Source organism: Labrus mixtus, chromosome 18 (assembly GCF_963584025.1).
Source record: "Labrus mixtus chromosome 18, fLabMix1.1, whole genome shotgun sequence".
NCBI classification, from domain to species: domain Eukaryota; kingdom Metazoa; phylum Chordata; class Actinopteri; order Labriformes; family Labridae; genus Labrus; species Labrus mixtus.
This window is the reverse complement of record NC_083629.1, coordinates 12731858-12754548: the sequence shown is the minus strand read 5'-3', so window position 1 is coordinate 12754548 and position 22691 is coordinate 12731858. Positions and strand designations below refer to the sequence as shown.

Below are 22691 nucleotides of genomic sequence, written 5' to 3'. Positions count from 1 at the left end.
ATTGTCAGATGTCAACCATGTAACACTGGCAGTATTTCACACAGTAAAATGTTGTTTTATTTACAATGCCTTAACAAGATATTGAAACCAAAATAAGCGCAAAAGAAAAAATGCTTCTCCTTAGGGTCTCCTTAGGTTATTTTTATACACAATGTGTTGACAGCAATTCAAAATATGGTTTGTTTTCACAGTTAATCAGATATTGTGGAGATGTAACAACTGTATAAACACTCCTTTCACAGATGCACTGTTGAGTCATTCTTTGTGTAAGACTTCTAAATAAAACCAACAGCTGTCTTATTTTACAAGTGGTCTGTATTTCCCTCAGTGTGAGCTACATTATATTGTTGCTCTGAGACTTTGTTTATATGTAACATGTGCTATCCTTATAAGAGGAAAAACTATCTTAGACAGTTCTGTGACAGGGAATTCATTCAAACAATGTAGACACAAGGTATATAACAAGGAGACAGGACAAAGTATACGTATGTGTCTGGGTTGCTTCACTTGAACCGTTTTGAAGTTCCAGCTGGGAGTCGGACCTCACGCAGATTCTTTGTATTTGCCATGTTGTTCTGCCTTTGCTTCTTTTTCTTCAAAACCTGAATAAAAACACAAACATTTAAAACATTTTACATGGAATGGTCAATTTAGCATTAAATCCCAATGTAGTTGGGATTAGAACAATTTCTTGGGGGAAAAAGGACAAATAGCTGAAGTTGACAAAACATTGGCCAAGCTATCTGGTCCCTGAATGCTACTTTTCTTTTCCCAGGTAGCATCTTTTCTTTAAACTCTCCCCAGATATTGAATACTGTTCTTACCTAACATCCCAGTTTATGACGCAGCCTTAATAAAAAAAATAAGTAGTATCCAAGCCGTATACTTTATAAAAGGTAATGTAAAGACAGAGTGTGGAAGGTAAAGATCTTTGAAACTTCACAGTCCACCTTTAAGATAAACCTCTGCTTTAAAAGTGTTAGTGACCTACCTCAGGAGTTCTTGAGCTGCTGTGGGTCTTCAGGTACTCCCCTAAGTCGGATCCCTTGGTTCTGTTAGCGAAGGAGTTGAAGACTTGGCGATTTGATTGTTTCAGCTTCTCACAGATTAGGACATGCTTCTCTAACCTTTGGCTTGTAAACCTTCGGCCGCATACTTTGCAAGGAAGGACCTCCTGTTCTTCTTGTCTGCTGGAATAAGACGAACTAGAAGCTGGCGGGAGCAGTTGTTCCTCATACAGGTTTCTCTCTCCACCTCTGTGGTTTTGTGTTGCAGTTTGATGAGAAGTTTTGTGTTGATTTATTCTAGGTATTTGATCTTCTCTGTCTGAATTAGACAGCTCCCTTTGCATGTCTTCCCTATATTTCTTTTCTCTCGTCCAATCTTTATCACCATGAGAAGTACTTTGTTGCCTTTCTTTTGCCTTCTCTTTTGACCTTCCATCTCTTTCTCCCCAATTGCCGTCATCCCTTTCAAAGCTCCCTTTTCTTCTGGTATGCTCTTTCACATTGTCCCACCTCGGTTGGTTCTGCTTTCCTCTCACTTCTCGCTTACGAACTGTGATCTCATGAGTGCCTTGACGTCCTTTTCGTTCAAACTGTTCAACTTCTGTTTCTCTTCTTCTCCATGCCCTTTCTTCTTCATCTGCATGTCTCATCCTGTCCCTCATCATCTGCTGTTTTACAGCCTCTTGTCCTCTGTCTTGTATCATCAGCCCTCTGCTTCTCACTGGTTCTCTCCTCTGCTGCTCCAAAAATCTGGTTTTTGTCTGAATTTTCCCCCTTTCTGATTGTCCCTGGTCATAGTCATCCTTTTGAGCAGCATCATCTCTGGCTCTCTGGATTTTTTGTCTTACTTTTGCCTCCACCCTCCACAGCTTCTCCTGTAGCACCAGCTGTTTTTCATGAATTGCTCTAGTCATCTCCAGTTCTCCACTGGGCAGCCTGTGTGAGTCTTTTCTTGGGTGTCGGGATCCGGTGGTGTCTCTACCATCTGAATGACGTTCTTGGGGTGGCAAAGGGCCCCTTGATTGTTTTGTAATAGTTATTTTTTCAAAATCAGACAGATCAAGTGAGTCTTGTGTCTTGGGGTTGTCCGGTCTTTTGTGGCTGACAGGCTTATTTGGAAACGGCTGACTGTCTTGATCTGCTCTTCTTCCAGCTACTACACCACGCTGTGCTTGAGTGTAGATACTGCCATGCATTCGCCCTTGAGGACTGTGTCTTTTCCTTGTGTATGTGCTCATGGTTTCATCAGTTGTTGAAGATCATATCTCTGAGGTTGTGTGCTGTTGGTGTATAAGGATCTTTGCGGATGAAACCAGCTGCTGGAGGTTCATTCCTGTATAATTTATGGGATAATAAAGAAAGAACAAAATGATGAATAAAGTAAGTTCAAAGGAGAAAGAGAACTGTTGCCGGTTGGCAGAGCTGAAATGTATGACTGATTATAAAATAAGGCCACATGAATGAGAAATACTTTGCTTTAGTCTCAAGCTACAGAAGCAATTTCAGGTAAATCTCTATAATCCTAATGTAGACTAATAATGATTGACAACAAGGAAGCCTGATTGGATGATGCAGCATGTGCTACGAATACAATATTCTGCAGGGCATGAGGTTGAAATGGACAGTTTTCTCTTGACCCAAACAACTAACAAAACACTTAACAACTTTGTCTGTAACTTTTGACCAAATAAAATGCCATTTTTGGCTTAAGTGTTATTGGTGTATACATTTTTAGATGAAGATCTAAACATGATGACCATGTAATGTGCTCAAAAGTACCAAAATATGGAAATAAGAGAATTTTGAAAGGTGGTTGTCTTGTAGTTCAGTGACAAAATGAGCTCTTATCTGTTTTCTGTTATTAATTTAGAAACATCTGCAATATAGCCCAGTGGGTCTAATTTAGCCCCAAAACAGGCATGTGAAACTACATGTTTAATCCATCCATCCTTGTAATTCATGTAGGTTATACTATTTAGCTACTTGCCAAATTTCAGGTCAATGTTAGATAAGCTGTAGGCCGAGTTTTCTAATACTTAGAACTCAAAATATATCCCCTAAACCCAACTGGAATGTCCGACACTTACCGATTTGTTTGTTGTCTGTCGTCTGTGAAAATGCTGAACACGTTTATTTAAGCTGGCTTCAAATATATATAGACTAACTGGTATATATTTATAGGCTACTAACAGTGATGACTCCCTCTCTTCTTCACCGTTTGCATTCGTTGCCTAGAAACCAAGACCTTCTCTGATTGGTCTATTTAACATCACTTCCGGAAGCACCGTCACGTTTGTTTGGAGATCTTTCGACGCTGGGTCCTTGTTTCACTGCTTCTAGACGGTATTCAGGTGAATAATAGTTAAGACGGTAACGTGTTATTCATTAAAACTCAACGAATATGAAGCTGCACGTTTGAATATTTTAGGTTTTTACTCGTTTTGGCATTCAGGAATTGCGTTAGCATAGCTTGCAGTAGCGAATACAGTGTAGACTAATATTGACCAAATAACATGCACAGTACAACACCGTTATTAACCTACACCTCTTTTTCTAGGTCCAGTATGTCCAACGAAGACCTCATTTCAGTGGATTATGAAATTTTTGGAAAAGTACAAGGTGTATTTTTTCGGAAATACACTCAAGTGAGTTTGACATGGAAGCCTTTGACATATGTGGCCTTTGTAAAAGTAGTTTTCGAGCAGTAAAGTATAGCCTAGGCCAGGGGTGGGCAACTGGCTGCCCGGGGGCCACATGCGGCCCTCAGGTCAATTTGTATATATCAAAACATGAAGAAAACATGACAAAATCTGCCATGAAATCATGAAAACCAGAAATATGTCCATAATAATATTTGATCACTGGTATATGTTGAGTTAAATTTGAGACATAATTGACTGTTGTCGTTTTTGTATCCTACAATTTGGCCCCCTGGCAGTCAGAATTAAATGAATGTGGCCCTTGCTGTGACCAAAGTTGCCAAAGGCCAAAGCTGGCCTAGGCTATATCAAGTTTACTTACACGCTTTTTTCCAGAAGCTTACATCTTATCTCATGGTCTTCTGGAGTGTCCTTATTGTGACTGTTTTATATTAAAGGGTAATAAAGAAATAAGGATGTAAATACCCCTTAAAAGCTAAGAATGGGGGCCTGACATTTCTTGCTAGGCATCTTTTCGGTTATTATTTCTTATGTGTTGGAAAATACAAGTAGTCTTTGACCTATAGGCTACATAAGGCTTTATGATGCTTAATGACAGCAATGATTAGAATTCAGTACCCATCCAGTTTCACGTTTCTTACAATCATTTCTTCCAAGTTTCCCATCTCGCCTATCTTCTTGTTCACTTTGTTTCATTTTCCAGGCACAAGGGAAGAAGCTTGGCCTCGTAGGATGGGTCCAAAACACTGGCGCAGGAACGGTCCAGGGGCAGCTACAAGGGCCAAGCAGCAAGGTGAAAGAAATGCAAGAATGGTTGAGATCCACGGGGAGCCCCAAGTCACACATAACCAAAGCTGAGTTCAAGAACGAGAAAGGAGTTGAAAGTCTAGAACACTCATCTTTTAACGTTGTAAAATAGAATAACCCATACAGTTTGCTTATAATATTGGGGTAGAAGAAGATGTAATATTTATTTAGGATTTTTATTGGTTGGACGGCAGCTCAAGATTTTGTTTATGTTAGGCCTCCTTAACATCTACAGTATGTAATTACACTAATAAATGAGGAATTGCTTCCAGAATACTTCAAAGTGTTTGTAGTGTTTGAGTGTTTATTTTACCAGCACAAATGACTCGATTTAGCATAACAAAAGGGTTGATAGAGACCTAGATTGAGCAGCTATACCAGAAAGCATCTCTCTGCACAAACAGGCAGTAGTATGACCAAAGTCTGTCACCAGAGTCTTCATTTGCCTCTACAAAGACTGACTGAAGGAATATGTGGGCGCCTGCTGAATGAATACTCATCAGAATCCTGCTGCCCTCCTCTGGCAAGGAATGAGTTTTGCAGCTGGATATTTAAAAAAAATTCTGATAAAATAGCCAAAGATAAAGGATCAATGCATGTGATTTCTCATTAACTTGCTTGAATACTAATAGATAGATAGATAGATAGATACTTTATTGATCCCGAGGGAAATTCAAAGCATCCAGTAGCAGGTTACAAAGACGTACATGACATGAAACATTTGTTACAAATTAAACCACAAAACCGACGCCCCCCCCCCCCCCCTCCCCCCTCCCATACATATATATTAACCTGAAAAAAAAGATTTAAGAATACCTCTAGATGAATCTAGACCTGAATATAAAAAATAAAAAAAGTGTTGACCTTCTGAAATTGTGTTGTTTATAGTATGAAGGATGAAACTGATGATATGACACATCTAAAAAAAACTTGATCGACTTGATATTGATTCACGAATTTATTCAACACAATTTAACTTGTAAATATAATTATACAGTGGTAAAAGTTGAAGTCCCTGTAAACCATAATAAGAGCCAGCGAGTCCCTCATTGCTCCACTGGGTGGCGGTAGACGTTAAAAGCTTGTTGCAAACAACGACAGAAGAAGAAGAAGAAGAAGAAGAAGAAGAAGAAGAAGAAGAAGAAGAAGAAGAAGAAGAAGAAGAAGAAGAAGAAGAAGAGACGCTGTTAGTCCTTCGCACCAGACGGGGGCAGTGTTAGTTCTGCCTGTAAGCTGCTTCGGTTATCTCTTGCTGTTTCACGTTGATTGTAAACATCAGCTAAGTTTAGGTTTTCGACGGTACCAGTTTTTTAAATATATTTTAACTCGTTTTTAAGTGTGTATTTTTTTTTTAAATGTTTAACGGTTTTTTGCACTAATGGAGTTAGTTACCTAACAACAATGTTCAGCTCCTCTTCACTCACTCTCTAACCTCACTGTGTAGCCGACCAGGACCAGGTAATAATCCCAGTGGATACAATGATTAAGTGTTTGCCTGCAGAGATTCAGGGGAAACTTCGCTCCGGGGTCGCCATGCCCTCCCTGCAGCAGTGCGTAGAGGAGCTCATCCTCAACAGCATTGATGCAGAGGCGGCCTGTGTCGGGGTCAGACTGGACATGGAGGCTTTAAAGGTGCAGGTCGTCGATAACGGATCTGGGATAAACGCTGAAGACATGCAGAATCTGGGGAACAGGTATTACACAAGCAAATGCAGCGCCATTGAAGACCTGGATAACCTCAGGTGGTATGGTTTCAGAGGAGAAGCCCTGGCAAGTCTAGTGTCTCTAGCCGCCCTGGTGGAAATCTCATCCCGGACAAGATCATCAGTGAAAACTCACGTCAAACTTTTCAAGGATGGCAAGAGCATGGAGGTGTTCGAAGCCGAGAATAGTCGACCCTCTGCAGGGACAACTGTTGTCATTTGCAGCTTCTTCCACAGTATGCCAGTCCGCAGGAAGAGGGTGGATGCTGTCCTGGAGGGTGAGAGGATCAGACACAGAGTGGAGGCGATTTCTCTGATGCACCCCGCGGTGTCTTTCACTTTGAAGAACGACTGCACCGGAGCTATGATGGTGCAGCTTCCCAAAGCTAAAAACACCTACCACAGATTTGTTCAGGTGCATGGCCTCGGGCGAGCACAAAAACTTGGAGAAGTCAGCCACGCGCACGGACAGTTTGAAGTGATCGGCCACATAGGCAGAGAAGGCCACTACAGCAACAGCTTGCAGTACTTGTATGTTAATGACCGACTGCTCCTGAAAACACGGCTACACAAGCTGTTGAACTTTCTCCTGCGCAGGCTGAGCAGCTCAAGTAAGAAAAATGACAGTCCAGATGGGCAGTCCGCCATAAGGAGTCCAAAGCTCAAACGAAGCCAAGAGCAGCATGGAGTATATATCATCAATATTAAATGCTCTTACTCAGAGTATGACATATGTCTTGAGCCTGCCAAAACTCTAATAGAGTTCAGCGATTGGGATGGCATTTTGCTCTGCATGGAGCAGGCGGTGAAAGCTTTCCTGAGTAAAGAGAACTTGGTGGCTGAATTCTCTCAAGATGACGTGGATTATTTATCTCCCAAATTGTTTGGCACTCACACTTTGGACCAAGAGGGACCAAAAAATAGCGATGGCGATGGCCAAGAGACTAACAGTTCTTCCACACTAGATTGCAGTATCGGGATGAAACTGGTATCTGATTCTGTTCATCGTAAGCACAAAGATGAAGGTGCATCTGAAGACACTGTTTGCCAGGGGTGTGGTACGATGGAGGGAAAAGAAGAGACTGAGCAAACAGGGCGGCAAAGGGTCACTGCGAATGGGCTGGAAAGGGAAAAAGGTGAAGGGAACAAAGAGTGTGGTGGTGATCTGGACAGAATGGAACCTGAGTCTTATAGAAACATTACTGAAGAAGTGGAGCTGGCGGTTAGTGAGGATGGAGAAGACCCTCAAAATGTATGCATGTCTAATCGGATCGGACAACCAGGAAGTGAAATATGTGGCAGAGAGATACAATTAAGCAATCTGACTTTACAACATAACATCACTCAACAAATTCAGCCTGGTTTAAACACAATTGAGCGAATATTACCTGACTTCCAGGTTAAAGGACAGTCTATTAAAAGCAACAAAAAGATAAGTGTAAGTGATCCTTACATTCATGAAAGTCTACAGACTCAGGGTTCATCCCAAAACTACGCACTCCTATTTCAGCAGCAGAGATTAGAGAGAAAGTGTGAAGCTAGAGCCTTTGTATCAAAACACAAAATCTCACTGGATGCAGACAATGACAAATCTTGTCCGAAACGATGCGGAGACTTTGTTCCTATTATTCCCTCAAAGATTCCCAGGATTGGTTCTATTCACAAGTTATCTTTATGTAAGGAGTCTGGATCTCTTGAGAAGTTTAGAAGAGAGTGTTGTAAATCTGCCGAACCGAAATTACCTTCTCTAGAGACTCGGCAAGAGAATAATGCTAGACCTCCAGAGACAGACAGCTTTGCTCCAAATTCCAAGAATGTGTTTGTTTGCCAGAAAGAACAGCAAGGTGGTGACGTTACAGGAAAAGAAAAAGAAGAAACGGGAAGTCCAGCAGCCCTTTCAGTTTTCACCAAGTTAAAACCAGTCTCAGGCGAGAATGAAACCAAGAAAACGTTGGCAACCAAACTCTGCCAGTTGAAACAACACAGAAAAGACAATTCAAATGCATCTCCAAAACTGTCCAAGACCTCCTCACAGGACGGTGATGACGTCACCGAAGACCGCAATGACAATGAAAATCCCTGGTGCCCTGCACTGGACCCTGAGCCGGGTTGCAGTACAAATCCCCTGCTAGCTGAGACAGAAAAGGCCACAACATCTGGAGACTGGCTTCATCACTATGATAAGTCCGTGGGAAAGATGGTTTACGTGAACAAAGTGACCGGGCTCAGCCGATACAAGGACCCACATGCTGAAGAAACACAAGTGCGCTGTACATCTGATGTCACCAACATGGCAGTTAGTGTGATCTCTGAAATGGGTGAGTAGTTTTTTTTTTTTTTTTCTGCGTCTTAACAAAGTCTAGATCTCTACATCAAACACATTCACCGTCACTGTCATTGTTGCTCCTGAAACTGTAGGGACGGAGCACAGGTGTTACCCGTTTCAGGTGGCTCTAGTGTTGCCCTTCCTCCCTAAATCCAGGAGAGAGAGAGTGATTAGTTCAGGGCTTGATGACAGAGGTACCTCACGGACAGATTAGATAGGAGATAGATGGAAGCCAACATAAGATACAGTACGTGTTAACGAGATGAATTCTGGCTTGTTTGTGTTCATTTCTAATCTGTTCTGTTTTAACAGAAGACAGTGCAGAAAACTCACTCACCTCACTGTACTCAAAATGGAATAATCCTGTGTTCATCCGCCCTCCTATGGTAAATGAGAACTCTGTGTGTACTATCAAAATGCGTTTGTTTATTTGTGTTCCGAGGACAGACACTATTGACATTGTAATATCTGCTGTATTGACAGGTTGGTGTGGACATATCCAGCAGGCAAGCTGATGGACTAGCCGTTAAAGTCCACAACATCCTGTTTCCCTACCGTTTTTCAAAGGACATGATTCTCTCAATGAAGGCGTGTTTCTCTATTGAATGTTCTTTTACTATACGCCCCTTTGCCATTTACATCATGACCTAATTGTTTTACCCTTATAGGTTATTCATCAAGTGGATAAGAAGTTTCTTGCCTGTCTTATCAACACGCAAGAAACTAAGAGCGAAGAAGAGCCATTAACACTTACTGAAACTAAAGGTATGGAGAAGAACTTCACTGTTCTTGTTTTGTTTTGTTTTGTTCAAACAACATCTCATGCGCTTTATTTTGAAATCCCAGGAAACCTTCTGGTGCTGGTGGATCAACATGCTGCACACGAGAGGGTTCGTCTTGAAAATCTAGTTGCAGGTGGAAAAAAAAAATCAAAAAACAACAAACGCATAGTGCAAGCATTGACAATGAGAATGTAATGTTTAATGGTATGTCTGTTCATAGATTCATATGAAGATGATCCAGATGCACCAGGACAGAGACGTCTGTGTTCATCGACCATTTTTCCACCTCTTGAGATGAGTGTTACAGAGGAGGAGCTAAGGCTTCTCAGGTTGGTCTTCAATATGTCAATAAGTGCAACAAGAGAATGGAAATCCCTGTTTAACCAAATCTCTAAGAAAATGACTACATTTTAAACAGAGTATTCTTCCTATTTAAAGGGAAAAGTTTTTCACTTTAAATGAGAATGATGCAGCAGTGTTTCCCCTGGGTTTACAGCGTTGGGGGGGTGGGGACAAGCCGACACGACGACTTGAAGGAATCTTGGTGTTCATGCGTTACTTTTAATGACAGCTGTCCTTTTCTATCGGAAAGGTATCCTTAAATGACTTCTTTCCCTGATTTCCGACTCTATACACTATCCTATCTCTACAATAAAGACACAAAAAACACATATATATATATATATATATATTGGGGGGGGGGGGGGGGGGGCGGAAACACTGTGCAGGATCTTTGCCTTCTGCTGTTTGTTCAGGAACTACAGTCTATTATGAATTGTCGAAGGTGTTTAGAAAAATCTGTTTTTTTTCCTTCTGTTTAATTGTATTGTCATTGCTTCATGGATTTACTGACCATGCATTTTGGTCTTAAACTCATTGGGATTTAAGAGCCTGCTATCCCCTCTTTACAACATCCGAGTCAGCCAGCAGAAGATTTTGGCAATGAGGTGAAGGATGGTAGCAATAAAGATGACAGAGAGAGTGGGTGTAGTGACGCAGCCTCATTTCATCCCCGTCTTAACTCGGAGCTGTTGTGCAGCACTTTGGCTCATGTGCCATCATTGAGTAGCTTCAGTACTCCAGAGTTTTTCTTTGGTGGCTGTCTTTAATAACAGAAGAAGGTTTACTGTCAGTTTGTGGTTTGTTCAGTGTTATTCTTAAAAGCGTCAGTACATGGGGCGCCTGCTCCACCAACTAAACTCAGCAGGCGCCCTGACTCTAAATCATTTGAATTCACTTTCATCATGTCTGTGTCCTTTTATTTTGTTCAACTGTTACAATTCTGTGGAATAACTAGACTCAATTACATACAAAATGGTTATAATTGCCCATTGTTATTTTTTGTTTTGTTTACATTTTTGTGTCACACTACGGACATTATTTCAAGCAGTGTATTCTGTTTAGCTAACGTATCGTTGACCCTTGTTCTCACAGGTCTTGGCAGCCCCATTTGCGGAGTTTGGGCCTGGAAGTGACGTTCTCAGGGGCAGTAGCTCCACACGTTTTTGTAGGGAAAGTACCTCTGTGCTTCATGGAAAAGGAGAGTAATGAGCTCAGGCGAGGGAGACCTTCTGTAATCAAGCCTATTGTGGAGGTAAGACTTCTGAAACCTCCGTCTGAAGGACATCTATTGTATTACTCGAGCCCTCATGTTTACATTCTGCTTTTTCCCTGGAATCAGGAGTATCTTCGAGAGCAGATAGAGGTAAGCTGGAAAAGTCTCTCGAGCTTCTTAACCTCGTTGACTGAAAAGTATCTTATAAATCAACAAAGACAAATAATAACTGTTTATTTCCATGCTTCTTTTCCATGTCTCAGTTACTTTGCACAACAGGAAGAGTAAGAGGGACTCTGCCTCTGACTGTGCTGAAGGTGCTAGCCTCCATAGCATGCCATGGTAAGCTTTCATTACGTCTCAACTTCATTCATTTTGTTGTTCGTGCACTTGTGGTTCGTTATAGGTCCGTGTCCAACTGAAACCTTCATGCAAATCATTTGTAAACATGTACACACTGATCAGGTGCCATCAAGTTCAATGACAGCCTGAGCAGAGATGAATGCTGCAGCTTGGTGGCGTCCTTGTCCTCCTGCCAGCTGCCCTTCCAGTGTGCCCATGGCCGTCCATCCATTGCTCCGTTAGTAGACATCCTACATCTGGACAAAGACCAGAAGGTACAACTGTGGAGGAGCACATCTGACTTTGTGTTAAATGTAGTGTTTAGGTTATTGTAAAGCAAAGCATTGAAGTGGTGACTCAGCACTCTTTCTCTTACAGGAGTTGCAGAAACCCAACCTCGGAAGGCTGAAAAGACTATATAAGGCATGGAAACTATATGGAGATAGATAAGTGGGTATACATTTTAAATGAAATATGCAGTTTTTATGAATTGTAACATTAAATGGCTCAAATGGTTGAAAACTTAAAAAAGTAAAAAAAAAAGACCTAAAGTCTTGGTGTAAAAAATGTTGTGTGCTAATAAAGCAACCGCAAATTCAAAGTAAGACGGAGTGATCTTCATAACCAGAAATGAGTAACACCTTGTGTTGTAAGCTCGTAAAAAAACAAGACTTCAACAAGTATACATTGATGACATTATCATCAGGTAAATACTAAAGTGTGCATTGTGGTAATCGTCTCAATGTTTCAAAAATTGCTGCACATTTGACGACAAAGCTTTTCGCCTCTGGTTTTCTTGACAAACATTTCAATCAATCAGTTTCTTTGTCTGGAATATGTGCACTCAAAAAGCAGCTCTCATTGAAGTGGCTGAAGCTGGTCAGGACAGGATACAGCGGTTAAATCAGGAAACCTCACATTGTTTCTTAATGCCAAGAAGCACTGAATTGTGTAAGAAAATATCACTCCATTTATTGTGTCGAACATCTCTGCCGCTCATTACTTGGAGAATGTTGTTTAAGATGTCTTAAATGCACCTGGTGTAAGAGGAATCCGTTCCTCTACTCTTGCGATCTGGCACAGAGATTGTAAGAGTGAAAAGTATTGATAGTGTTTAGATTTTGTGACTTCTCTGCCTCGTCTTATTTGCTGTTGACACAATTGTGGACAGGCATCGGAGCCAGTTTGGATTAATACACTGTACTCAAAATTGTCAATCAGTATTGACAATTTATTTCTGACAGGGATCTGATGAAATAGTTTATTATTAAGAGAGAGAAAGAGCTTTGTAATTTGGCTTCTGGTAAAAAGGTATTCAATTTAAGTGGATAGAGAGAGTTTATATTAACAAGAATGTCTCTATCGTTGAGGATGCTGTGACCAAATGTCTGACAGGAATGAATGACTTGAACATTTCATGACAACCTGAGCAGGTTTGCCATTTGTTTATGTGCCACACAAGAACCTTCTCATCACTTTTACATTCTTGGCTGCTCGCTGACTTTCTACTTACCTTTGAAAAGAACATTCTTGGTTTTTGTCTTCCTGAAGACATTTTTAAGAGTTGGTCGACAGTTGGATTTGTGCATTAAACACCAGTTGTGAAAAGGACAGAGATCAGTGGGGGGGGGGAAAAAAGTCTCGACTGGTGCTAATCCCTTTCTATTGTGAGGGAGGTGAAGGATGATGCTGCTCCTGTCACAGGCAGTCCCCCTCCTCCTCTTCCTCCTCCTCCTCCTCCTCCTCCCCTTCAGTTCTTGGTCTGGTCGCGTCACATCTCCGCCCCCACATGTGCAATCTCTCCTCCTCCTCCTCACCACCTCCTCCCCTAGTAAACAACTCAGCATCATTTCATTATGTCTGCTAGCAGCCCTCGAGTCCCATCTTTGAAGAAAGGCAGGCCCAAATTGCTCAGCTTATACCGAGACATGTGCCAGACTGTGAATTGAAAAAAAAAAAAAAAATGCAGCACGTTTCACCCCCCATAAAAACCGATAAGTTGATCTGTAAACTAAATACGTACAGTCGACATATGGTTAAAAGAGTCGCAATTAGATAATCATTTACATTAGGCCAATAAATTAAACGCAGGCTATTTATATATTTTTTTTTTACCTTTGACTTGATGAATGCACCAATCGCACAGGAAATGGTGGCGTGTGTGTTTAAAATAGTCTCACGTTTCTCACCTCACATGCATTCATATTCAGCGGATCTTTGTGAATGGGAGTTAGAAGACCTTGTCGTGCTCTGACGACGTTACGAATCAAATGAAAACGAAATGTGTCAAAACAAGAAATGTAAATAAAGGGGGGAACAAGACGATAGGCGTACATGTAAAAAAAAAAATATTGCTTTGTTACTCAGAAATATGGACCCGTGTGACCGTCAGTCTACCCCCCCCCCCCCCCTCCCTCCTTCTCCGCGATGGTACAGTCTTGGTTCATTCATAAAATTCTAGCAGAGCATAAAAGGAGGGGCTTGCATTCTAGCCGTCCAGTTACCAGGTATATACCTGGAGAAAAGACCCGTGCCGCTCTGCCCAGCGGAAGGCCAGAGCTATATTTATCACTGATCAGTGATATTTGTTCTCCTCGTGATGCATCATAACCTGACGCTTGACATGGATTCAGTCTCTCCCACCTGCCAAACAGAATCTCCTACCGGGACACTTTGCCAGAAGACGCCAGAAGAGGCGATCTCCCCTGCTTCCTCCTCAGAGAGCAATGCAAAGGTATGAAAGGATTTTGATGTTCATATGTTCAACATGCAGCCAAGGGGGGCACTTAAAAAAATGACAAGCAAAATGAAATATCCCCTTCAATGTGATCCACAGATGCTTTCCATGGTGGGGGGAGGGGGGACTTATTGATAAGGTTTTAATTAACTGGGTGCGCTTAAATCTGTGACATCTTTTCTTTATTTGACACGTTTGATGATTTGTCACACGAGATGTGAAGTTAGATGGAAACGTGACTTCATGGTAGCGCTGGTCAGGTTGTTTTGATTCCGACGTCCTGGGACCAAATGTGAGCGTGTCGATGCAGCGGTTCATTGAGAAAAATAAATCCATTCAGGAGACTCCACAGCATCTCTGCGTCAGTGTTGACGTCAGAAACAATGATAAAGTCAAATATTGATCTGGAGAAGGCTATTTTTGGTTTGGTTTATTTAAAGAAGCCATTAAAACCATGCAGGCTACTCTCTGATTTACCCTCTAAACATATCGATGAATGATTTAGTGATGTTTGATCTCACAACAAGAACAATTTGAATCCACCAATAGCTCTGAAATATATGTATTTATTTCAAAAAAATTATAGTTCTAATGTCAATATATGTCCCTTTTCTTAGGAGCTCTGCCGAGACATGAGCGTTGAAGACACTCCATTTGTGCCAACAGTTACTGCAATTTCCTCTACCCCAGATTTCCAGTGGATGGTCCAGCCTACGATCATTACAGCTGTCTCCCCGTCTCTGGGTAGCAAGCAAGCCAATGAAGCACAAAGCTCTCACCAGGCAACACCCAAAGAGGGCGGGAGTAAGGGGAAAAATGCTGTCAGAAAGGGAAAAACAGAGCAGGTAGGTTTGCTGAGATGAAGTCTACCTGCTATTGGACAGAAGAGTCAATAGTGTATATTTACATATGCCAATCTGAATTCCTTGTGTGCAACAGTGCTATTGTGCATGCCGCGCTGGTAGTGTGCGCCGGCCGTGTGCCTTCCTTAGGCACTCAATTTGTATTCAGGTCACAGAGAGTCTACAACAATGGTCTATTTTTAGATGCATTGCAGCGAAACATGCTTTTGCCAGTCTTCAGAGGGGGAATTGGCAACGGATGTAGCGGATTAGAAGATGAAATGGCTGGATTCTTCAAGGTAATAACTGAATTATTTCTGTCACATCCCAGCTGTCTCCAGAGGAGGAGGAGAGAAAGAGGATAAGGAGGGAGAGGAATAAAATGGCCGCAGCAAAGTGTCGCAACAGAAGAAGGGAGCTCACAGATACACTGCAAGCTGTAAGTAAACAGTGAAGCACTTTCTCAGCTGTGATTTAGCACCCCACTGTTTTTGTGTTTTTTTTTTTTTTCAATGTGGATGATTTTTGGATGTTCATCTATCTGAAGGAGACCGACATGCTGGAGGAGGAAAAAGCAGCCCTGGAGACAGAGATAGCAAACCTCCTCAAGGAGAAAGAAAGGCTTGAATGTATGCTTTCTACACATAAACCGATGTGCCAGATATCAGAAGAGCCGGAGTCGATTTTCCAGGAGCCCACGGGGTCCCCAGAGCCACCGCCCAGTCCAGACGATGACCGGCTTCCAGAGGATGGCATCCAGGAAGCTCCTTCGCTCCAGGACATGGACATTCCCAGCGATCCTTCCACAGCCATCTCTGGGAACTCAAATATTCTCCTGTGTGCCAGCGCTGATATCAACCTCTGGGATATGGAGCCCTCTCTGGACATTAAGGAAGGGCTCCTGGAGAATATGCTGCCCATTTTGGAGGATAAAACCCCCATGGAGACGGCTCGATCTGTGCCAGACATAGACCTGAGCAGCTCTCTCGGGGTCTCGGACTGGGAGACCCTGTACAAGTCTGTTTCCAGCGACCTGGAGCCTCTCAGCACTCCCGTGGTGACCTCCACACCCACCTGCAGCAGCTACCTGTCGGTGTTCACGTTTGCATGTCCCGAGCTGGACTCTCTCACAGAGGGACTCGACAGTCATAAAGGTGGAGGAGGCAAAGCTGAATCTGTTGATATTCTTAACTCTCCAACTCTCCTCGCCTTATAATGCACGGAGGGATGTGATCTGTCTCATCTCTCTGGTTTCTCTGTTCTGCAGGTTCATGACTTTGAAATGATACCACGGTGTGCTACAACACTTGAAGGGTTCACGAAATGTCTTGTGGATGATGAAGCAAAACTTATAAACTTCCTCCAGTTTAATAGCCCACAGAGTGATGTAGCTAAAAGCATGGCTTTTACAGAAGGGACAGAAGTACGTTTTAAAAACGCATGCAGAGAAATTCCATGTAGTTTTCAAAGCTTATATATATCTGATCTGTTACTAGATCTAAGATGTTATGTGAGACTTAATGTTACAGTATGGTTTAGTGTTTTGGTGTCAACAGTGTATTGATTGCAGTAAATGTATTTACATATTCATTCATGTTTGAGTACCTGCATACCTCAACGTCATCAACTGTGGTTTGACCTCATTGAAAGTTTTCCATGAAAACATCCAGTGCTATATATAAATATATATATATATATATCTTATCAAGATGTAACTTATCATTTATTTTTTTACCTTTCAGATTTTGACTTATTTGTTAAATTTCAAAGTGAAATGAGCATTGATTGCTTATCTAAGCTGCTGAAAAATTAAAATAAACCTACATTCAGAGTGGTGTTTGGTGCTTGTTTTTGTAGAAATCAAGATTATTCATTAGTTCTGTGCTTTCAGTATAATGTCATGATAACACAAAGGATGACACGGTGTTATTAGAGTAACTTAAACTGCCACTAAATCATTTTGAAATGATCAAGCTTTATTTTTGGTTGACGTTTGCCTTTATGATTTGGAGTGTATTGCACTGTATCTTTATTGCAGGCCTTCATCTGAGCCTCGTTATGTCGTTGCTGTCCGCAGCCTCACTGTGTCTGTATGGGAGGAGCGGCGCGACTTCCCCACTTCTGCCCCCACTATGTACTTTTTTTTTTTTTTTTTTTTTTTTACATCCCTGCTTACGTTTGGCTGGCATAGCACAAGTTCCGCATTCCCAAATCCTCCCAGATTGGGATCACGTTTTAAATCGGGCTGATGCAACGATTTCCACTTTTTAAAATCTACTCTCGACCCTCGGCTGACCACAAGAAAGGACAGTTTTGGCACCTGGGATCAAAGTCAGGTCAGTACACCAAACTTCATAAGTCGAGAGCTGAATATTTGTTGCATAGTAAACAGCTTCTTGCCGCGCCACGCATAGGTCATAACGAGCAGAGTTTGTGAACAGACAGCGAGCACGTCTGTAATATTATCACTTAGAAACTACTATTAACTCCATTCTCAGAGTTCAACGCGTTCTTAGGTGTGTTCAGGCAGTCTTGACATGCTATTGAGCATGCTTCACATAGACCACTTTCTTTTGTTTGCATGCTTCTTGCAGCGGACCAGCGGCGTGCACATTTCAGAACAAAATGTCCTTCTTCAGAGTTGTCTGTCGTTTATTAATGACGACGTGCATTGATCATTGATAATGTGATTTATTTCTGAAGAGAAATCGCCTCCGAACGTGAAGCTGTAACGTTTTTTATCACTGCAGCTCTCTGATGGGATGACAAAGTTACGTAACGTTGAGATGAATGCCGCACTGAAGAAAAACTTCCGCTTTCACGTTGACCAATGGCTTCAGTGCATGCTGCAACACAGTTGATCCAAGATGACTCTACACGTGTTTATGAACTACTGAAAAGTCTTTGTTATTCACTATCCTGAATGGACAGCTCTGGTGATAATAGCCAGAGTGGAAGTGCATTGGTTTCTTGAACTATCAGTGTTCAATGAAGTTGATCTTTAAGAGAATAATGAACAGCTGATAAAATCATATCTCCACCGTGGACCATTAAGTATTTGGATATCATTTATTAGTAATAATTGCATACATGGGTCTTCGATTTATACTAAATATTGAAGAACAATCAGTTTTATATTTTGCTTTGGCCAATGTTAAAGAAATTCTGAAGCACGTAAATACACATTGCCTCAAGTTTCCTTTTTTTTTGAAGAGCATTCAAAAACATGCAGAGATCAACTTTTGTTTTTGGACCTGTTTGGGGAAGTGTTAAAATTGAAAGTAATTCTCATGTGGTCTTTAAGTTCCTGTGCATTGCATAACAATACGCATGTTATTAGACCTAAATTCAAAAGAATTTTAGAATCAGCTTTGCAAGTGCTAACTTACCAGGTGTCTTTATTCCTTTGTGATATCTCTATCAGATATAGTCTGTTGATTGCAGTGTAGGCTAAAGGTCTGTAATTGACCTCAGATAGTTATTTCTTTTGGCTGCATCATGTGGCTTGGAGATCTGCTGACCTGTTGTAGTCATTTCCTGTGCCTTTGGCCATCTTTGTGCACACTCCTCTTGTATTGTTTGGAACATTTTAAATGTTCAGGCTCAGCATTTTGAAAATTAAGACGATTGTTAAGACAGAGGTGGAACTATTCAAAATTGTTCCAAAACATAAACACAAGTAAACAGTGTCATCTTTAGTTTTACACGCTAAGCAAAGCAAGTACTTTTTGGGGATCCAACTTCAATACATTATGCTCAATTTGGCCCCATTTTTCTCCCCTGATATTAAGTCTAATAATGAGGAAACCACTGTGTGCGGCGGGTATTTCTAGGCAACGGCTAGCTTTCGTTTTCTTTATATAAAGGGGAATTTGTCTGAGAATTCTTTGTACACACAAGGTACTTTTTTCCCCAAGATGTCTGTAAATGGTAGTATATTCATTCCAGAAAAAGAAGCAAAATAATAAAATTACTTAATGAGAGCAGCCTCAGTATCTGGCTCCTAACACAGACCAGCAATTCATCAGAGTGAGTTGAGTCTGATTGATGGAAAGAGGCAGCACACCTCAGGCAAATACCTTCCAGAAGCCCTGTAACAGACTGTGGGTCAAAGTCACGCTTACAAATCTGTTTGCCTCCAATTTATTGATTTCAATGTTTATTCCGAGCTTCAAGCATTAAATAATGAAGAAAGGGTGTTTTGTGTTTTTCATTGATCTGGTTCGTTGCAGTCTTGAGTATGACTCCCATTCTCTCCCTCTGCCTCCTAGCTGTGGTCACGACCAAGTCTGACACGATGCCAGGACAAATCCCAGATCCCTCGGTGACGGCAGGCTCCCTGCCCAGCCTTGGCCCACTGGCTGGGATCTCAGCCACCACGCTGACTGACAAGCTCAAATTCAGTGACTTCCAGGAGTTCAGTACGATGTTGTCACCGCTGCACTTCCTGGACAGTCTGGGGAAGAGGCCCCTAGTCATCAAGACAGAGGTAAAGGAAGAAAAACAAGTGGCTGATAAGCAATATCTATGTGGCAACGTGTTTGGATTTTTACACTATCAAACTGCTTTTTTACCTAATTGGGTTTGAAGATTTTTGGTCTTTTTACTATGGAAGAGATTAGTGATCAGAATTCAAATGATAAAGCTAATTTGAAAATGAAAATGCATTAACAGAAATGCTTTTTAATTTTCAGAAAAGGGGGGTATTATTTAAAATGATGACTAATTTATCTAATTTGCATTTCAGTTTTCAACTTCAAAAATGCACATTCTTTGACTAAATTAAAATGAAAAAGAAAATGTCATTTTATTCATTTTAATTTAGTCAAAGAATGTGCATCATTTCAGCTTTATCATTTGAATTCTGATCACTAGTCGCTTCCATATTTTTACAGGATTAAGTCACAGTGAGACGCACAGATATAACAACCAAAGTTCAGTTTTCTGAACTAATCTATCAGATTCTGGCCTAAATGTTTTCAAAATGTTTCAAATATATAAGAAACCGGTTTGCTTGAACTGAGGGACTCTAGCGTTGTCTTAGTCAACAGGGCCACCTAATGGACAGAGTATGACATGATAACCTTGAATATTCTGAGTCGGGTATGAGAGAGCGCCAGGATGCAGCCATGCAGTTTTGGAGCTTCTGCTTGAGTCAAGTTTTTTGCTTGGTGTTTGTGTATTCAAGTATTTGTGTTTCCATTGTTCACATGTAAGCAGGTGGTGATACAAAAAAAGCAAGTAAAAGGACAATAATAAACTTAATGGGTCACTTAGTTTAGTGCTTTACTGCATACAGTGAATGAGAATAAAATAACGTGAGAAGAAAAATAGAACATGAGGAAAATGAACCAATGAGTATATAGTTTTGTGAAAATGTAATTTAAAGAGGGTAAAATGATACTTTTTGAAAATGATACCAGAATGTTGTACTGAAACATTGAAAGTCACAGAAAGTAAAGCCTAGTCCTCCACACCTTTAACCTCAAACTTTTGGACATGCTCTGATTTTTAGAGAGATGAAGAGGATGACAGGAGGAAACGAAGGCGAGAGAAAAACAAAGTGGCTGCAGCTCGATGTCGAAACAAAAAGAAAGAACGGACCGATTATTTACAGAAGGTGGGACATACTTGGGAGTATTATTCAGTCGTAATTTAAACTTTATACTGTGTATTTATTATTTTCTATTTAAAATCCCCAAATAACCTTTCTGCCTAACTGAGTCTTTCTGTCCTCTTCCCCTTCCTTCCTCTCGCAGGAATCAGAGAGACTAGAGATGTTAAACTCTGACCTTAAAGCCCAGATCGAGGAGCTGAAGATGGAACGACAGCAGCTGATCCTCATGTTGAACCGCCATCGCCCCACTTGTATTGTCAGCACTGATAGCGTCAAAACCCCGGAGAGTGAGGTGAACCCACTGCTGCAGCAGCTGGAGGCCAAGTAAAGTTCACAGCAGCGAAGAAGAATCCAACAAACAGCACTTAGCTTTGGCCTTTGGTCACGGAGGAGAAACCAGCCAAATCCTCCAACCTTAAGTCAAAGAGCATTATACCAAAAAAAAAATGTAGATCCAATAAGATCGGACATTACTCTTTTTGTTCCTCTCTTGCTTTCCCCTTTATTTCTAACTTTGATCATCAGAGCTCAAGCATCAATCAGTATGAAGGTGAACCTGAAAGCACAACAACTCCTTATGATGACCTTACATTTCAAACATTCACTGTATTGTGTTACATAGGTTCTTTACTTGTGTCTTTGCTTAGCTTTAGCCATTAGCTGGCATGGTATCATTTCAAAATATTTACATCACACTTAAATGAAGTTTGTTTGCAGTAAAATCTCCCCAGTCAAAAGCACAGAAGGGTAATGTCAGCTCACTTCTGTGAATTATTTGCAGATTTACAAAAAAAAAAACAAATCAAACCAGCTATAGCCAGTTTGATTTGATCAAATAGCAGTAAAGATTACGCTGCCATGGTTACTGTATCTGTATAGCATAATGTATTGATTCTTTAGACAATAATACTTTATATGCTAATATCTTAAAGATAACACAAAGAAAGATTCAGTTCAATCAGTTACATTTGTATCAACTCACAACAACAACATTAATGTGATCAATTAGTGAACCCATCAAGGCATTTAAAGAGATGATTTATTCTTTTTAATATAAGGAAAAGAAAATGTAAAGTCCTTATGATCTGCCAATGTATCGGTTGGCATTTCTTACAGATAAGAATACAGATCAATGTTTTTACTTTACATGGATGATATTAAATTGTCAATCATAGGATTGATTCATAGCAAGATATGTGTGCCTTAATGAAAGGATAAGTGTTCAGTGAAGACTCCCCTTGATCCAGTTATGCCCATATATCCTACGGATAAGTTACAGAACCTACCCTATGGCCGTTATAGATCTGTATTGTTGTGTTGTTACACCTCAGTTTACATCTACCTGTTTCTACAGCAGAGCAAAACTGTTTCCTGTGTGAGATAGTTGGTGACAACTTAATAGTGAAGTAATTATGAATGGGATCAGGCTACAAATCATCATCTTAGTTTAATGAGGACTTGCTAACATTTCTTGGATTGTCTTGATACAATACTTTCTGGGTCTCATAGGAATTATACCTGAAGTACAACTCAAAGAGGGCAGTTTGGGGTAACTGGACTAAATAGATACATTTAGGAGAACTTCAAAAATATCTTCTAGTATATTATCTATCACATACATATTTTTTTTCAAATTTTCAAAAAAAATAGTAAAGTCTATATATTTCTAAAGGAAGTTCTTACACCCACAGGTAAAACATTCATATTTCTTTTTTTCACACCTCTGGTGGCAGAGCAGTTGATCTTTTTTTCTTTGTTATGTTTTGGCGCAGGCGTCATGTATGCACATATATATGAACTGTTTACATTGTACTTTATTTTCTGTTACCATATTGTTACTGCCAGTTATGTTTTTTTTTATACTTTTGTATATGATGTTATATAAGCATATAAGCTATTAAAAAAAAAAAAACATTTTGTATTTCCATTCAAAAATAAATGTTTAGTTTCTTTTTACCCGACTTCATGAGTCCTAGAAACATGTGCTAAACATGTATGACATTAAGAAGAGGATTACTGGAACAAGTTAGACTGGAGACTTCGATTTCAGTATTAACAGTAACATTAAAACTGATTAAACAATGTGTTTACAATATGTATAGAATAATGCTAATATTTGTAATCGACCGTGTTACTGTGGGAGATTACATTGAAACAGGTGAAAATAGTCACAAAATGTTGTACCACAGGCGACCTAATCTGTGTTTTAGTTTGTCTTTGTCCATTAGTTTGACTTGTCTGTTTTGATTCACTGATATAGAAATGTGTGCCACTTGCTGTCATGTCTTCTCTCAGCAGCTGGGTGGAGTAAAC

At 40.6% G+C, this 22691-nt stretch overlaps 4 protein-coding genes across 7 annotated transcripts; 3 read left to right on the top strand and 1 right to left on the bottom strand.

The window, feature by feature from the left end:
* Positions 1-384: 384 nt before the first annotated feature.
* Positions 385-3226, bottom strand: LOC132993657 (zinc finger C2HC domain-containing protein 1C-like). The gene is made up of 3 exons (XM_061063598.1): positions 3095-3226; positions 992-2340; positions 385-602 (listed from the first exon to the last, which is right to left on the bottom strand). Exons 2-3 carry the CDS (start codon positions 2243-2245, stop codon positions 504-506), a joined length of 1353 nt encoding a protein of 450 aa, XP_060919581.1. The 5' UTR covers positions 2246-2340; positions 3095-3226; the 3' UTR covers positions 385-503.
* A 2452-nt stretch (positions 3227-5678) lies between these two features.
* On the top strand, positions 5679-13913 carry mlh3 (mutL homolog 3 (E. coli)). 4 transcript variants are annotated; one of them, XM_061063592.1, is made up of 13 exons: positions 5679-8495; positions 8596-8697; positions 8816-8889; positions 8987-9091; positions 9172-9268; positions 9350-9418; positions 9506-9614; positions 10720-10879; positions 10967-10990; positions 11104-11182; positions 11306-11457; positions 11561-11632; positions 13816-13913. In XM_061063592.1, the coding sequence occupies exons 1-12, from the start codon at positions 5954-5956 to the stop codon at positions 11630-11632; spliced, it is 3585 nt and encodes a 1194-aa protein (XP_060919575.1). In that variant the 5' UTR covers positions 5679-5953; the 3' UTR covers positions 13816-13913. The 4 variants fall into 4 exon arrangements, with proteins under 4 accessions (XP_060919575.1, XP_060919574.1, XP_060919577.1 ...); XM_061063591.1 differs by lacking the exon at positions 13816-13913 and having other exon boundaries at positions 11561-13497; XM_061063594.1 differs by lacking the exons at positions 8596-8697; positions 13816-13913 and having other exon boundaries at positions 5680-8495; positions 8819-8889; positions 11561-13497.
* On the top strand, positions 13528-16592 carry fosaa (v-fos FBJ murine osteosarcoma viral oncogene homolog Aa). The gene is made up of 4 exons (XM_061063596.1): positions 13528-13916; positions 14537-14764; positions 15093-15200; positions 15309-16592. Exons 1-4 carry the CDS (start codon positions 13782-13784, stop codon positions 15975-15977), a joined length of 1140 nt encoding a protein of 379 aa, XP_060919579.1. The 5' UTR covers positions 13528-13781; the 3' UTR covers positions 15978-16592.
* Positions 16593-16888: 296 nt separating this feature from the next.
* On the top strand, positions 16889-22334 carry jdp2a (Jun dimerization protein 2a). The gene is made up of 4 exons (XM_061063422.1): positions 16889-17097; positions 19033-19250; positions 20277-20381; positions 20521-22334. The coding sequence occupies exons 1-4, from the start codon at positions 17010-17012 to the stop codon at positions 20704-20706; spliced, it is 597 nt and encodes a 198-aa protein (XP_060919405.1). The 5' UTR covers positions 16889-17009; the 3' UTR covers positions 20707-22334.
* The last annotated feature ends 357 nt before the right edge of the window (positions 22335-22691 follow it).